Source organism: Thunnus albacares, chromosome 15 (assembly GCF_914725855.1).
Source record: "Thunnus albacares chromosome 15, fThuAlb1.1, whole genome shotgun sequence".
Lineage (NCBI taxonomy): Eukaryota > Metazoa > Chordata > Actinopteri > Scombriformes > Scombridae > Thunnus > Thunnus albacares.
The window spans coordinates 12,943,377-12,958,825 of NC_058120.1; the positions used below are offsets into that span (position 1 = coordinate 12,943,377).

Genomic DNA, 15,449 nt, shown 5'->3' on the forward strand with positions numbered 1-15,449 from the left:
GCCCAATTATGTGGCATTTGGCAGCATGACTTGTGTCTTTCTGCTACTGATTACATGCATGTTATATACCCAATCACTCAAGAGAGAAACATTCACCAAAGCCTGCTACTGAGGGATTGGCTCTATTACATTACATACTAAGTACATACACATTTCATCTGTCATGAAGTTGCTTACGTAAGACGGTAGATCAAAAACAAACTGGGGCTGTGAATATTTTCGTACATACAGTCAATAATTTTCTCATGGCTGGGAAGGTTATGCAGTCTACATATTGTCACTATATATTAACAAGAAGAATGGCACTCTAATGGCTACCAGAAATAACTTCACCCCATCATAAAGTCAGTATCTTGTCCAACTGGGGCAATAAACTATGAGCTCCAGCAGTACAAAGCTGGAAATCTGACAGAAATGATAAAGCTTTTACATTGTATATATTTCATGCTAATAATAGCCGAGCGCTGAGTGACACAGAGAAAGTCACAAAATGGTCAGGAAGTTCCCCGTGTAAAAATTCATCCATTCTATCCCAATTTTCCCTCTCGTTTCACTGACTGATACATGGCTCACTGCGACACTGTTGGCCTATGAAAGCCTTCGCACTGCTCTGGGGAGTGTCACCCTAAGCCGACGACCCGCCGGCCCCAGCTGCAGCGTGCAAGGAAACCACAGTATTTTACAGGGATAGGGCAAAGCCCAGCTATAGAGCCAGAGGAAAAATCCCTCTAATGGCACTTCAAAAGAACAGACTGTGTTGAGAATAGGCCGGGGGGTTGGAGGTTTCAAAGCTGCCATAACCAGCACTGTTTGTTCTAGCATCTCAGGTCAATGCCAGTGTTAAGCATACAAAAGCCAGCGTGACAGCGAGCGATGGCTTGATATTGCACTTGGTTGAATAATAGTAGGCTGGGTAATTCTAGTTTAACAGGATGAGTTACTTTTATTAGTGCATGCACATTAGTTATTGCAGTGTTTGCTTAAAAATCATTAAGTCATCTGTTAAACAAATCATGGTCATACAGAAGTTTGGAGAAAAAGTGGAGAGCGTGCACATCCAAAACACTTATGAGTGCTGGAACAAAAAAACAAACTGGAGGCAGATGTCATACAAATGTCAGCACAATGTATTGATACATACTGTGGTTCCCAATCAATAGAATTTCACAAAGCAAATGCTTTGATCCAACAGAGATCTTTGCCAGTTTTACTTGACAATGCTTGATGCAACTCTGTTAGACATGTATAAGCAGTTAATACTCTGTCAAAATGTATTTATTGGAAGCTATAGTACAGTCTACAGATCTTTTGTTGGACTGCTCATAGATACATCAGAGGACAGTCATATAACTCTGGGCTAGTCTGATGCTTGGCCAAACCTCCTTAAAACACTTCTCCACTTTTATTTTCATTATCTGTATTAACATGAACTGAAGAAAATCCAAACTGGGTTTTGTGCAGCATATTTCATTTGGTTTGCTGTATATTATATGGGTTGAGAGTACAAAATATGGTACAGCCATGAGGTTTAAATTGGTGTAACTGCTCATTTTATATACTGATGATGGAACTGGACAAAGTTTGCCAACTGCAACTGCCATCTTTAACTTCTTTAACACTTAAGGATGGACTGGACCCCCACTGCTAAGAAGTACTTGCTTCAGCAGAGCACTAGGATTTACTTTTCCACTTGCAAGCTTATCCCATTTTGTCCACTTTTGTACAAAAACACACACACACACACACAGATTGAGACTAAGGGAGAGATGGAGAGAGCACGTGTGTCATAAAACATTATGTATTAGGTTTGGGGAACAGAGCACTGGAATAAATGGGTTTGAGCCTGGAGTGCCTCATCAGTGGCACCACAACAACAGGGGAAAATAGGGAGGTGTTACACCACCTCACCAGCCCCCGACAAGCAGACTCCATGTGCCGCGCATTTTCCCCCAATTAGGAGCAGACGCCGCTCCTGCCCCATGAGCCTGCTGAGCCGCTCACTGGCAGACACGTTTGTTCTGCGGCTCGACCGCTGCCGGGGGGGAGCGCTGTTAAATGCGCCCGCAGAGAGCCCACAACAAGCATCACAGACAAGGAGATGAGAGGCAGCGAACATCCACATCACACCCATTAAAGAGGGAGGGAAAGAAAAAAAACGTGACAGAAAAAAAAAAAAAAGGGATGATGAAGAGCGTGTTTTTTTAAATTTTTTTATTATTGGATGGGCGCTGCTGGAAACTTCAACACAAGAGACAAACACCCAAAAACAATAATCTCCCCACCCTGGCCATGCAGCCTGTTGGCCCTAAATAACAACAGCAGCACAAAGTATTTCCTTCATGTGTTTTCTTCATAGGCGAGGACAATTGAATTACTCTTGCATCATTCGGAGATAAATTATTGCTGCTGAACTGTTTCTCGGCTGTTGCAGGGAACACAGCGGAGCAGCTTGGAGCCACGATCATGAAAACACTCCGAGGACAACAAATTAAAGTTACAGTTAACACTCTATGGCCTTATTATGATAGCGGGGCCCAATCCATTAATCATTCTTAAAAAGACTCTGAGTCATACGGCAGCCACACTGTCATCATAGGCATACAAACATTGTGCTAGAGTGGAGTGTGGGAGTATCTGACAAATGTAAAACAGGGAGAGTGGTTCACAGACAGGGGATCCAACCACACTCAGCACTTAATGAGGGACGTTCAGTGGAACCCAGGACCAGTAAGTGGAATGTTTTGTGTGTAATAAAATAGGCCTTTGGCTTGGCTAATCAGATCTTAGTCAAAATATCTCGTAATCAGCATCCCTCAGCAAAAAGCCTGTCCATTAATCACACGGCAGCGGTAAGGAGCTGCATGGGTGGCATTTTCTCTCCACAGACACACACACATACACACATACACACACACACACACACACACACACACACATACACACACACACACTTTTCTTACCAATGTAAAACGAAAAATCTGTTGTTTTTATTTCTTCCCACATGAAACATTACAGAGCTATAAAAAGATTTTGTTACGGTATGCCCGTTAAGATATGCAGTGCAATTTGAGCAAAGGGAAGAAATCCCATTTGAAAACAATAAACATTGTATTAAAGCCATTAATAGACATTAAATGGCAGGGAACAATTTGCAGTAAATTAAGATTATAATGTGCTTTATGGTCTCGCGTGGCTCCCTTCCAGACAAGCCAGAGACTGTATAAAAACTCTGAACAATAGCTGCTTTTATCCGCACACTCGCAGCCCTAACACACATGTATGTGTTCGCTGCCATTAGTTCTGATGCTTTACCTGTTTACAAGTACACAGCAGCTGTAAAGGCCAAGGATGAATGTTATTGTAGGCGGCGGAGTGGGAAAGTAGTGAGGAAAAATGCAAGAGGAGGAGAAAGAGAGTTGAGAGGGGCTGAGTGAAAAAGACTCTTGGTGGTTTGGGTGGGTTTTATTTAGGAGACAAGAAAGAGCCCACAAAGATACTACACTGGACTCCCTGAAGCTATAGACAGACCAGTCTGTTTGTAAAAGTCATGCTCTACACCGGTTCCTACATGTCTGTGTATTCATACTGTACATACATACACGCACGGTTTGCATGGAACATGACCACACTGTGAGAGACACATCAACAAAAAAGAAGATGAGGGTGGTCCTCTGGAACCGTCACTGTCTGTCTTTGGAAACTTAATCCTGTAGACAGACGATGAATGCTGTAATTAACTTGCTTGGGGCCATCTGAAGACAACAAAATGACACTAAATTCAATGGTAAACTGATACTTCAGAAGTAGGGTAATGGGCATGTTCACCACCGACCACAGTGTATTATGTGTCTTAGTAAAAGGTGTACAGCCTAATTGCTTTTGTGCTACACAGTGATATTACTGTGGTATCTATGTCTATACAGGTCTGTATAGGGATAAGGTTCACCCAGTACAGAAACACCCTTAAACTAAAAGTCATTATTTAGTTTGTTGTTTTATTTCAAATCCAATGTGGAATGAGTAGAGCCACAATAAAATGTAGATATAATAATTAAGAATTCTTGTTGACTCATTCTGTACCACTGTTGCTGCCAACAGCCTTGCATAATGTACGACACAAAAGTTGGCACCAGTGTAGCATCAGCAGGCTTGAGTGATTATGCTTCATATTCTCACACTTTCCTTCTACATTCTTAAGTTCATACTATATATTTACTGTTCTACACAATGCAAAAGCCATATCATCTGATATTGTACACACAGAGGCAGAAACCTGTTTATATACAGTTTGAAAAGCTGTGTAAGTGCATTGTCCCAGGTGCAATTTTTGTGACAGAGATATACATATAAAAACAGGACATACCTGAATAAAAGACTGAATGAAAGCAAAAGCAAACTTGTTTTTCCCATTCTGTTTTTCAGTCTCACCCCAAAGATATTTGTCAGCTAGCTGTTTATTCGTGTCTATCAAGTGTGTACGAGGGCCAGGTTATGGCTTGGAAAGCCACATTTTCCTGTAAATACCTGCACAGTCAACATTCACACCCTGGCTTGGTGTGGTTTCTCAACCTAGCGGTGATATTCAGAGTGCAGATAACATCTTTATGCAGGCGACTGCCTGATGGTGTGAGTCCATGCTGCTACGCTCCCAATACAACCCAAACAACCACCGATCAGGGGGGGTTATTATGTCTACACAAGCCTGTCACAACTGCAAAGCCCTTTATTTTTCTAACATCTGAGAGGTTAAAGAGAGTGTGTAACATTCACTACTGAGCCTGCTCTGTTGTGTAAAAAAAAAAAAAAAAAAAAGTTTAAAAACAAAAACTGCACATGCGCACACACAAACACAAGGAAAATAAATGACAAACAAAACCGATTATAATAGTTCTTGTTTTAGTCGATGTTTTTCTCATTTGAAATGTAAAGAATGAACCATGATATCATTTTCTTTCTCTTGTTGGAACATACAGGGGCTCCAGTCCTCTGCTTTTGACTGGAAGAGCAGAAACCCAGAGTTCCTGTAGGAGATTCATAATGTAGATATTGTTGTTCTTCAGGAAACATGGTGTAAATGTAATGTTTCCACTGGTTGTCCACAAGGTTATAGAGAAATCATTATCTTATCTATCAAAATGAAAGGAGTTACACAGGGCAGGGACTCAGGGCGATTGATCATTTGTTACAAATCTCGACTAACCCATTCAATAGACTTAATTAAAAAATGGAGAATTCTACATCTGGCTAAAAATGAAAAAGCAAATGATTTCAACTGATAAGGAGGTTTTCCTTTGCCCTACATACATTCCCCCATCTGAGTCACCTTTTTTCAATGAGGAGAGTTTCTCCATTCAAGAAGGGGAGATTAATCATTTCCAGAATCAAGGAAATGTTCTGGTCTGGCCTGAAGGCTAGAACAGCAGACAAACCAGACACCATTGATACTCATGGGGATTAACATTTACTAGATAACAACAACATACGCCTCGCTGCATACCCCACCAGAAAGAACTATGACAAACTGACTAACACAAATGGGACACAGCTCCTCCAACTCTGTCGTACGCTGGGTCTGTACATAGTCGAAGGTAGGCTAAGAGGGGATTCTCTTGGAAGGTATACCGACAGCTCATCTCTTGGCAGCAGCACAGTCAACTATTTTATTTCTGACCTCAATCTTGTGTCTCTTAGAGCATTCCCAGTCAGCCCCTTAACACCTCTTTCAGATCACAGTAAAATAACCACCTATCTGAGGAGAGCACAGCCCAATCATGTGGTAAACCAGCCCAATAAACTACACCCTCCCTCTCCTACAGATGGAGTACACACAGCAAAAGGCAAATTAGTAGCCAACAAATCCAATCACTCCTGGACGAATTCCTTTCGATATCATTTCCCTTCAATAATGAAAGTGTAAATGTGGCTGTTGAGAACATAAATATCATATTTGATAAATCAGCAACACTGACAGATTTAAAGACAAAGAGCAAACCTAAAAGATTAAATGATGACAAAAGGTTTGACAGAGTGTAAAAATATAAGGAAAGACTGAGAAAGTTATCCGATCAGAAACAGCGGGACCCAGACAACCAAATGATACACCTTCATTACGGAAAAACACTAAAAGAATACAAATATACCCTAAGAACAGAAAAGGAAAAGCATATCCAAAATCTATTTAAAGTCATTGAAGGATCAATTGAATCCAATCAATTCTGGGAAAATTGGAAAACCCGAAACAAATCAATGAATGATGATTTGGCAATCAAAAATGGAGATATTTGGACAAATCACACATTCTTGAATCAGCAATTAAAGACTACCAGAATCCCAATGACACCTCAATTACAGAAAAAGAATTACTTGAAAAAGTAAACAATCTAAAACCTAGAGAGGCCTTTGGTGTTGACGCCATTTTAAATGAAAAGATCAAATACTCATACTGACAATAAATTCATACTGACTATCCTAAAAGTTGAAATTATTGTCCTAGCTGCAGGCATTTTCCCAGATATTTGGGACCAAGGATTGATGACACCAATTTACAATAATGGTGACAAATTTGACCCAAATAATTATAGGGGAATCTGTGTTAACAGTAATTTTGGAAAACTGTTCTGCAGCATTATAAACAGCAGACTAATGCACTTCACTGATGAAAACAACATCCTGAGTAAAAGTCAAACTGGATTTCTCCCAAATTACCAAACATAAGACCACATCCTTGTCCTCCCTCCTAACTGACAAATAAATAAACCAAAGCAAAGGCAAAATCTTTGCATGTTTTGTAGATTTCAAAAAAACATTTGACTCAGTTTGACATGACAGCTTTTTCTGTAATCTGACTGAAATGGGTGTCGGTGGTAAAACATATGATGTAATAAAATCAATGTACACAAATAACAAATGTGCTGTTAGAATTGGCAACAAGCAAACAGATTTGTTTTCTCAGGAACGTGGAGTGAAACAGGGCTGTAAATCTGACCCCTAATGTATTCAACATTTATACTAATGAATTGGCTAAAACACTGGAACAGTCTTCAGCACCTAATATCACCCAATATGACACAGAAATCATGCCTGCTGTATGCAGATGACCAAGGAGGCCCTACAGCAGCCTTTAGATCACCTGCACAGGTTCTGTCAGACCTGAGCCCTGACAGTGAACCTCAAGAAGACAAACGTAATGATATTTCAAAAAAGGTCTGGACACAGTTGAACTAGAACACAAAACACTTACACGCATTTAGGCCTAAATATCAACACCACAGGTAGCTTCATCATGGCTGTGAATGACCTGAAAGACAAGGCAAGGAGGGCATTCTATACAACTAAAAGAAACATCAAAATAGACGACCAATTAAAATCTGGTTAAAAAGTTTTTCGATCAGTTATAGAACCCATTGCTCTGTATGACTGTGAAGTTTGGGGAACGCTCAGCAAACATCTAAATTTCACAAACTGGGACAAGCATCCAATCCAAACACTTCTGTAAATGTATTCAAAAAAAGTAATAAAAGTAGTCAAGTCACCTTGACAGAAAAACTACAAATAATGCCTGCCAAGCAGAATTGAGCCAATACCTCCTCCAAATTGAAACTGAAAAAAGAGACATCAAATTCTACAATCACTTCAAAACAAGCGACCCTCAAACATTCCACCACAAAGCCCTAAAATACCAAGAGATGAACCAGGAAAAGAGTCCCCTCAGCCAACTGGTCCTGAGACTCAGTTCCCTAACCTCTACCAACCCTGCAGAGCCTCAGGACAGCCCACAGACAATCTGGCCTGACCAAATTATAACAAGACGAAAAGAAAAAATGCATCACTTATTGGAAAGACACCACAAAAACTCAAAGTAAAATGGAGAGTTATCTGGCCCTAAAGCAACAGTACACGGCAGAATATCTGACCACCGTGACTAATGAGGCTTTGAGAAAGACACTGACTAGATACAGACTCAGTGGACACAGACTGGTCGTCATAGACAGACCTGGCTGCTGCCGAGGGAGGACAAGCTGTGTTCACTGTGCACACAGAAAACAGTACATTTTTTGCTACACTGCAACAAATATGCAGAAATTAGAGCATTATTCTTCCCCAAAATTCTACACAAATATCAAGAATCTGAAACACAATCAGAAAGGGACCAATTCAAATACCTATTAGGAGAAAAACAAAATTCCTGCATATTGGCAGCTAAATATCTGGCTTCTTGCCACAGCCTGAGAGACATCCAGTGAAACGCCACCAGATTAAATACTGGCTGTTCTTTGTTTTGTTCACATTTACTGTTGTTGTTGTTGTTTGTTTGCTTGTTGATTGACTGTCATATTCGAGTTTACTGGGGTTTGTGATTGTACATATACTGAAGGTATACATTTATTATTATTGTTGTAACTGTTGTTATTGTTAGTTATTCATAACAAACATGGCTATTACTATTAGCATTAATATTTGTTTGCTTCGGCAATATACGCACTGTCTTTTCATGCCAATAAAGCTCATTAAGTTGAAATTGGAATTAATTGTGAGGAGGAGAAGGAGAATTATAAACAAACACAAATAGTGAGAGAAAAGGAAAAAGAGAGCGAAAAATAGACAGCGATACTGAGGGAGGCTCGGGCCAACGTGCTCGCTCTCAAACCCAAAATCTCAGAGAGACTGCCAGACACACAGAGAGAGAGAGAGAGAGAGAGGGAGAGAGAGAGAGAGAGAGAGAGAGAGAGAGAGAGAGAGAGAGAGAGAGAGAGAGAGCGCAGACAATTAGTGCCAACACTAACACGGGTAATGGCTCCAAAATGGAGTTCACTCGAGCCCGCTGGTAGGCAGGAGCAGCCAAGAAAACAGTCAGCCTAAATCAGGCAAAGTTGAATGGCAACAGAGGAGAGGAAGCAAATTCCTGCTTCTGTCAACAGGCCCTTCACGACCCGGCGGCTAGTCAGAGGGCAGCAACAGGCAAGAAGGCTCCACACTGAGCAATGACTGTCTGCAGCCTCAGTTCGGCTCACTGAAGAAACAGTATGGAGGAATTGCTGGACAATGAATCCGAAACTGAAAGGAAATGGGAGGGGTGTGGTAGTGTGCATGACTAAGTATTTATGTGTATTTAAGCCCAGAGTTTAAACTTAATTCAAAGGAAATTCTTTTTTTTCACAATTCTACTATATAGCTTGTTTTTCTTATGGTGCTCTTCACCCTCAAACTATCCCATGGTGTTTAGATCAGCTGTTTTGCATTTGCAAATTGTAACATGATTCCATAACTCAGACTGGCTTACAGTACGTTATACATCTGATTGACATACACCTATTGCAGGTGCTAACATGTCAAACTTTTAAAGTCACAAACATTTTGAGAAGAATATAAAATGAGTACCAAAGCAGTTTGTCTTGTGGGGAACAAACATCTTGCAGGCGGTGGCTATCTGTAGTTCAGCACTCAGTAGAGCTTTGATGATGAGGTCCTCCACCTGTCTCATCAACACTGGGAGAGAGAAAATGGAAAGAAAAAAAAGGGACGGATGAAGTTGTTATAGATTGTTTTGATTAACTGATAGACAAGTTTTGTTAGAATTTTGATAGAGAAAAGTGATCGGGCTTGTGTGCTACTACAAACTGAGCTAATATGAATTGTATCATCTTTTTATGGACTTTTAAATATTATATGCATGGAAATTAAAGGGAAAAAAAAGCATGAGAAAAAGGGAGAGAATGAAAGTTTGACTCACATGTGGTGTCCTTCCCCTCCTGCTTCAAATACCTCAACACTGCACTCATACTCCACTTGTTCCCATAATCTTCAACTTCAGGGTCATCACAACTGAAAAAGGAAGAAATGAAAGTTATAATAAATAGATGAGTCAACCTAGCTTCCCATAACAGCCCCGTTTTCAATTTGATGCATTCATGAAACAGAAACTACTGTTGACATATTGTTAACTCGGTGTACGCTGATTACCTGACATAATCGCTGCTCTTTTTGTTCACGCTGTAGTTAGTGAGATGCATGAACGTGTTCTTAATGTTCTTTGAAGTCCGGTCATACTTGACTGTGGCAAATCTGCGGACAGGCAGTGTTTATTTGTACCAGAAAGAAAGGAAAAAATAATAAGTTGTCATCCAACCATTTCACTACATATCTCTCTGCCATAATGACCACTTTCATAAGGCTGACACTTGACTGAATAATGGGGGCACTTAGGAAGAGATTAGTTTCTGGCAGAGTTTGTGAGGAGTGGATGCCACATGTGCAATAATGAGAATTCCTTGGCACACACTGTGTACCTGAATACCAACACAACCCAAAGGAATGTCAAGAGATTAAAGTGGGATTCAGAATTTGGCCATGATTTATTGCACAAGGTTTATAATCAAGCCAGCAAACAAGAGGGCGGTGACACTCTGTTTCCAGCACGTACCTCTGTCAGACCAAATCGGCGAGCCAGTCGCTCTATCAATCATCTACTCTATCCTACCCTACCTGTGCCTGATAACAGACACCCCTTGTTTTAATAAATAACTATTGCTATATTTCTACAGCCAATAAATAACGTGCAATTACACAAAGACATCATGAGATGCTATCTGAACACTGACATAATCTGCAGCGTTTGATGAGCACATCCTACAACTGAAACAATAGAGCGCTTTGTTTCAAAGTTACTACCACTTCACACACTACACAGCAGTTGGTCTGGAAAGTTGAGACTGCCCTCTTCTGGGCACTGAATGAGCACCAGTGAATGTGCCTCATAAAAGTGTGTGATGGATCTCACAAGTAGCACCAAGCAGTGTCTACACCAGATCACTGTGAAACTGAGAGTAATTACACATAATAAACAAAGGTAGATTCCCTATTTAACTATTAACTATTCAATCTGCACATGTATAAAACATATACATAGTCAAATAGTTACATGATTTTCTCAGTACTGAATTTACATTATCAAAAATCTTCACCCGGTGCTGCTTGGCACAACATCTCACATCCAAACTGCACTTAAACTACCAAAACACATTATACATGTCTCACAGTCACCTCACTGTGATATAAAAGAAGCAAAAGTTCCCTCACATCAAGAAAACTTTGTCACTCATAACACAAAAAATCTACATATTTCTTATAAGACTTTCAAGCATCTTTGATTTTCTTCATAAACTATTACAAAACAAGAATGGCTCCTCTTTCCTGTATAGAGTGTACTGCAGTATATAGTATAGAAATTCATCAGAAGTGTACATGAAATAAAACTACAGTAATACTATGGTAAAAAAAACATGTTTAAACAGTACTCTACATAGTACACCCACTCATTAATATACATATATAGTGTACTGTATAAAGCAACGGTAGTTAATCTGATTATGTGGACTGTTGTTATAAATAATAACATTTATCCCAGGACACTCTGGCTGGTTCCATTTTAATGCGATAAAAGTGTAGTCTGTAATGAAACTGAAATTCAGATAATGTTGTAGAAATGTAGCATGTATTTATCAGTGAAAAGAGTAGGTAAATGTGCAAAATGGGCTGTAAATACACAACCGCTGGTTAACTTTGAGTGAGAAAAGAACTCACTCTTTGTGGAACATTTTATGCTTTTATTTGACAGCTGACAGTAGAGCGATGACAGGAAATGAGAGATCGACAATAACGGGACACAAACGTGGTAAATATTTGGTCGAAGTATGCGTATTGACATTTTGTGTCACTATGCACAGTTTAGTCCACATAGACTGCTACTGTGCTAAGTGTGAGAAGAGTTCTGTAAAAGTGTCTAACATCCACTTCTAATACTACGTGTATTAAAATGTTTTAATAGTGTTGTCATTTCTTCCATCAGCACAGCTGGACATGGATCCATGTTTTCATTATTTGTCTGTAATTTGTTTTCAAGTAAGATAGCTCAAGAGATGACTGAATGACTGTAGATGACTGGTTCATCTAAATGACATCATCAGATTTTGGGTGGTGATCTATCTGATGATGAATGAGCCTAAAATCTAAGACCTTTAGATGTTTAGTGTTGTTTATTTAAGTATTATTTAATCAGAAGTGAAATATAAACTGTTACAGAGGCAAACAGCTTGAAATTTGTGAAGCTGCTCAGCGTGTTATTACAAGTCAAGTGTGCTGTATTTGTTTCTCTGTCCCCAAGAGGATCAGCAATCACTGTAGTGTCAGCGAGTCACCATCCCAATAATTATGTAAACAATGTTAAAAAAAAACCCCACACACAGAGCTCACCTTGCCAGACCTTCCTCATACACGTAGATGAGGAGCGGATCATATGATGTTACCAACACGTACAACCGCACATCAAACTTGAACTCTGTAAACAAAACAAAAAAAATTTAGTACAGTCATATAGATGAACCAGTTCAAATCTGCCTTCTTACCAAAACTGTGTGTGTGGAACTCACCATCTATCAGTAGCGGGTTATTAATATAGCGAGACACCAAGATGTTCTCATCCATTGATATCTGATTTGGCTGTAGATGGCAAACAGAAAGAAATAAAGACAGTATTATGAATACATGCGGTACGTCACACAAAGAAGAAGATGCAGGCAATATATTATAATAATCATCCAAACAGGTTTAAAGCTACAATCTGTAACTTTCCACACGTTCACACAACAGCAAAGACCATCTACTGTAGTGTACTGTAGTGAAGCTGTTTCACCTTGATGTGGTTGCAAAGTCAACACATCACCAGGCAACATAGCAACTGATATTGTAAATTACACTGTAATTAAGTTACATGGCATTAGATGTGACCTGACAAACTAAATGATCTTTTTTTAGTGTTTCCCAGCACTCATTCATTCATATAGTCAGCGTTAAATAATGAATTCTCAATATCTGATGTAAGGCTGTGGTTAACTGTAAACATCAAAGAATAATCAGATCAAGAAAAGTTAGAAACTGCGGTGACGCTGGCCATAGCTGGTCAACCTTCAATAATAGCCTATAAAAACACAATCTGGTGGTGGGAGATGGGTCATTTATGAGGCTGAAATGTGTTGCAGGTGGCGAAGTTGAGAAGAGTTGAAAAAGAGGGGGTGGCAGGGTAACCTCAGTGCTGGCTACAGTTCAGAGAAAACCCAACACACACACCCCCCCCCCCAACCCCCCAAAAAATGAACGTATTTCTTTCTTCTCTCCAAATATCGCTCTGACATTCTTTCCACTGTTTCATAAAAATGCCTTAGAAGAAGAAGAATTGTGCGCATGTTTTCCAAGAGTGAGAACCTTGTCGAGCTCCTCCAAAAGCCGGGGCCTTGGAAGTGTGTGATTTACTCCGCAAAGCTTATTAATGTCTGAAACACTGGTTGATACTTATTTCAAAGACAGCTGTATCTGTACACCCCCACGCACAAATAACATCTGGCCAGCTGACTGTTTCAGTTCACACGGTATTTTTTTTGAAAAGTCAGTACTGCCTTACAGCACGGTTAACTTTCATTCGGTTGGACATTAATGTGAATCTGTGTTACACGTGAATTGTAAGCTTCACATATAATTTTCACACACAAACTGAAAAACAGATTGATACTGTCACCATTTCTGTCCCGTGTCTCTACTGTGTTGTCCGCTGGGAAAAAAAACACTCACATTGCTGACCAAGTAGATGCCTCGTCCTCTTGAAGATGCTACTGGTTTAATAATCCATGGGCCCTTGTCCTTGGCAAAACAATCTAAGCAGGAAAGAGAAGAGGAAGTATTTATAGTGTATGTTTAGAATTGGCAATGGCATTAAATATATCATAACTAGAGCTCCGCTTAGACCGACAGGATCGTGTGGGAGGTGTCTTACTGCAGAATTCCTGGTACTCAGAGGGGAGCACAAAGGTCTGAGGAACGATGTGGAAGTTTTTGAAGCCGTGAGTCTGCTGCATTCGCTGGATGTTTTTATAAAGACGGTCTTTGCGCGTCAGTTCGTATGACCTGGAAATGAACAGAGGCTCCGGTTTAAAGCACAAACTTCGCCACAAAAATACAAATATACAGCACCGTGCATACACAACAGCAGTAGATCGCCCTCTGCCTGACAATATGATTCATTTCGTGTTTCAGAGAGGCACCAGTCCAAAATAAATGCGCTTTGCACTGGAAGCCAAGAAACACACTGCCAGAACTGAAGGGCTTAAAATGGTTCAGTGGTGATATTTATAACACAGAAAACAGTGGCAATACACTCGTATACTTGAGTGCTCTGTTATACCTGGGAAAGTGGTTGACCCTCTGGAAATCTTGAAGGCTACGGAGTATGTAAGGCTTGAGGTGAGATCCCGTCCACATGAGGTTAAAGTCATTACTATTTGGGTGAACCTAAAAAAAACAGACATAATGTTTGTTTGCAATTAACAGACTCTGGATTGAATAAGTTAGATCCAAGTATAGAAAATTGATGTGCACAGAGAATGAGATCTGTACAGTTTCCAGTCACCAAAAGCAGTATTAGAAGCAGATCAGACACTAACCTGGAGAATTAAACCCTGCTCTATTGAAATCATCCCAAAATGATGGCCAACTCACAGATTTTCATCACCATCATCTCATTTTATCTGTTTTGTTTTGTTTTGTTTTATTCCAACAGTTCATTAGGAGGCTGAATTCACATGACTGCTCGGTGTCTAGGGGAGAGCCAGATGTTTGCAATAAAGGCTTATTAAAGTTTGGCTCTGTGGAGGCTGTGGTAGACACTCGTCTGCCTTTGATGATGGGTTAGCGGGAGTCAAGAAGCATTGAAATGAAATAAAAAGGGAATTAATTGTAACTGCTTGGAAAGAGCAATAATGGGGGTTGTGTGCCCTCGTGAAAACCGGATTAATGCTCTTGAGGTCATTTTGGTTTTTTCCATGGGTGCATTCCCGGGCTTTGACATCGGTATTATCAGTCAAAGAAGAAAAAAAAAAAAGCCCCTCTATCCCATATCCTACATAGCAGAGAGGTAAATAAATAGCATGTGCTGCAAAAAAAAACAATACAGATTTTATAAAGATGCTAATCTTTTAAATTTGCATGATTGAGTGGAGAGCATTACCTCATGGAACCCATGATTGGTCAGTAATCCTCGAACCAGGCGGCTCTCTGTGCGCACAATCTTGAAGGCCATGTTGTATCGCTCTGAGCAAATTAAACACTTGGGATTTTAACTTCACACACAGTATTCCTTACAATAACAGGTTCTCAGGATCAAACTAATTGAAGCCCCCCCCCCCCCCCCCCCCCCAAAATGTTTTTATAGCTTCAACAAATTCTGGTGTACCTCCGATAGAGCTGATATTCCCATCTTTGGAGACGATGGCTTCGGGGAAAAACAAGAGAATTGGGATGGTCTTGCTAAGGCCGCTCCAGGCAACGCAGGGATGATCTCTGGTGGACAAACGTTTAGATGAGATGCAGTCACAGTTACAGGCAGATTTTTATAAATGTTCTCA

General features: G+C 40.1%; 1 protein-coding gene across 5 annotated transcripts in view; it reads right to left on the reverse strand.

Annotated features, from left to right (window-relative positions):
- Nucleotides 1-15,449, reverse strand: part of ttll5 (tubulin tyrosine ligase-like family, member 5) — a 54,576-nt gene that overhangs the window by 35,395 nt on the left and 3,732 nt on the right. For all 5 annotated transcript variants that reach the window (XM_044374441.1, XM_044374444.1, XM_044374440.1 and 2 more), the window contains exons 3-12: nucleotides 15,278-15,384; nucleotides 15,053-15,135; nucleotides 14,231-14,337; nucleotides 13,823-13,953; nucleotides 13,621-13,703; nucleotides 12,426-12,495; nucleotides 12,250-12,334; nucleotides 9,961-10,062; nucleotides 9,731-9,822; nucleotides 9,379-9,486 (exon numbers count right to left, since the gene is read on the reverse strand). In XM_044374441.1, coding sequence (XP_044230376.1) covers nucleotides 9,379-9,486; nucleotides 9,731-9,822; nucleotides 9,961-10,062; nucleotides 12,250-12,334; nucleotides 12,426-12,495; nucleotides 13,621-13,703; nucleotides 13,823-13,953; nucleotides 14,231-14,337; nucleotides 15,053-15,135; nucleotides 15,278-15,384 — 968 coding nt within the window. The remainder of the gene's footprint in view (nucleotides 1-9,378; nucleotides 9,487-9,730; nucleotides 9,823-9,960; nucleotides 10,063-12,249; nucleotides 12,335-12,425; nucleotides 12,496-13,620; nucleotides 13,704-13,822; nucleotides 13,954-14,230; nucleotides 14,338-15,052; nucleotides 15,136-15,277; nucleotides 15,385-15,449) is intronic.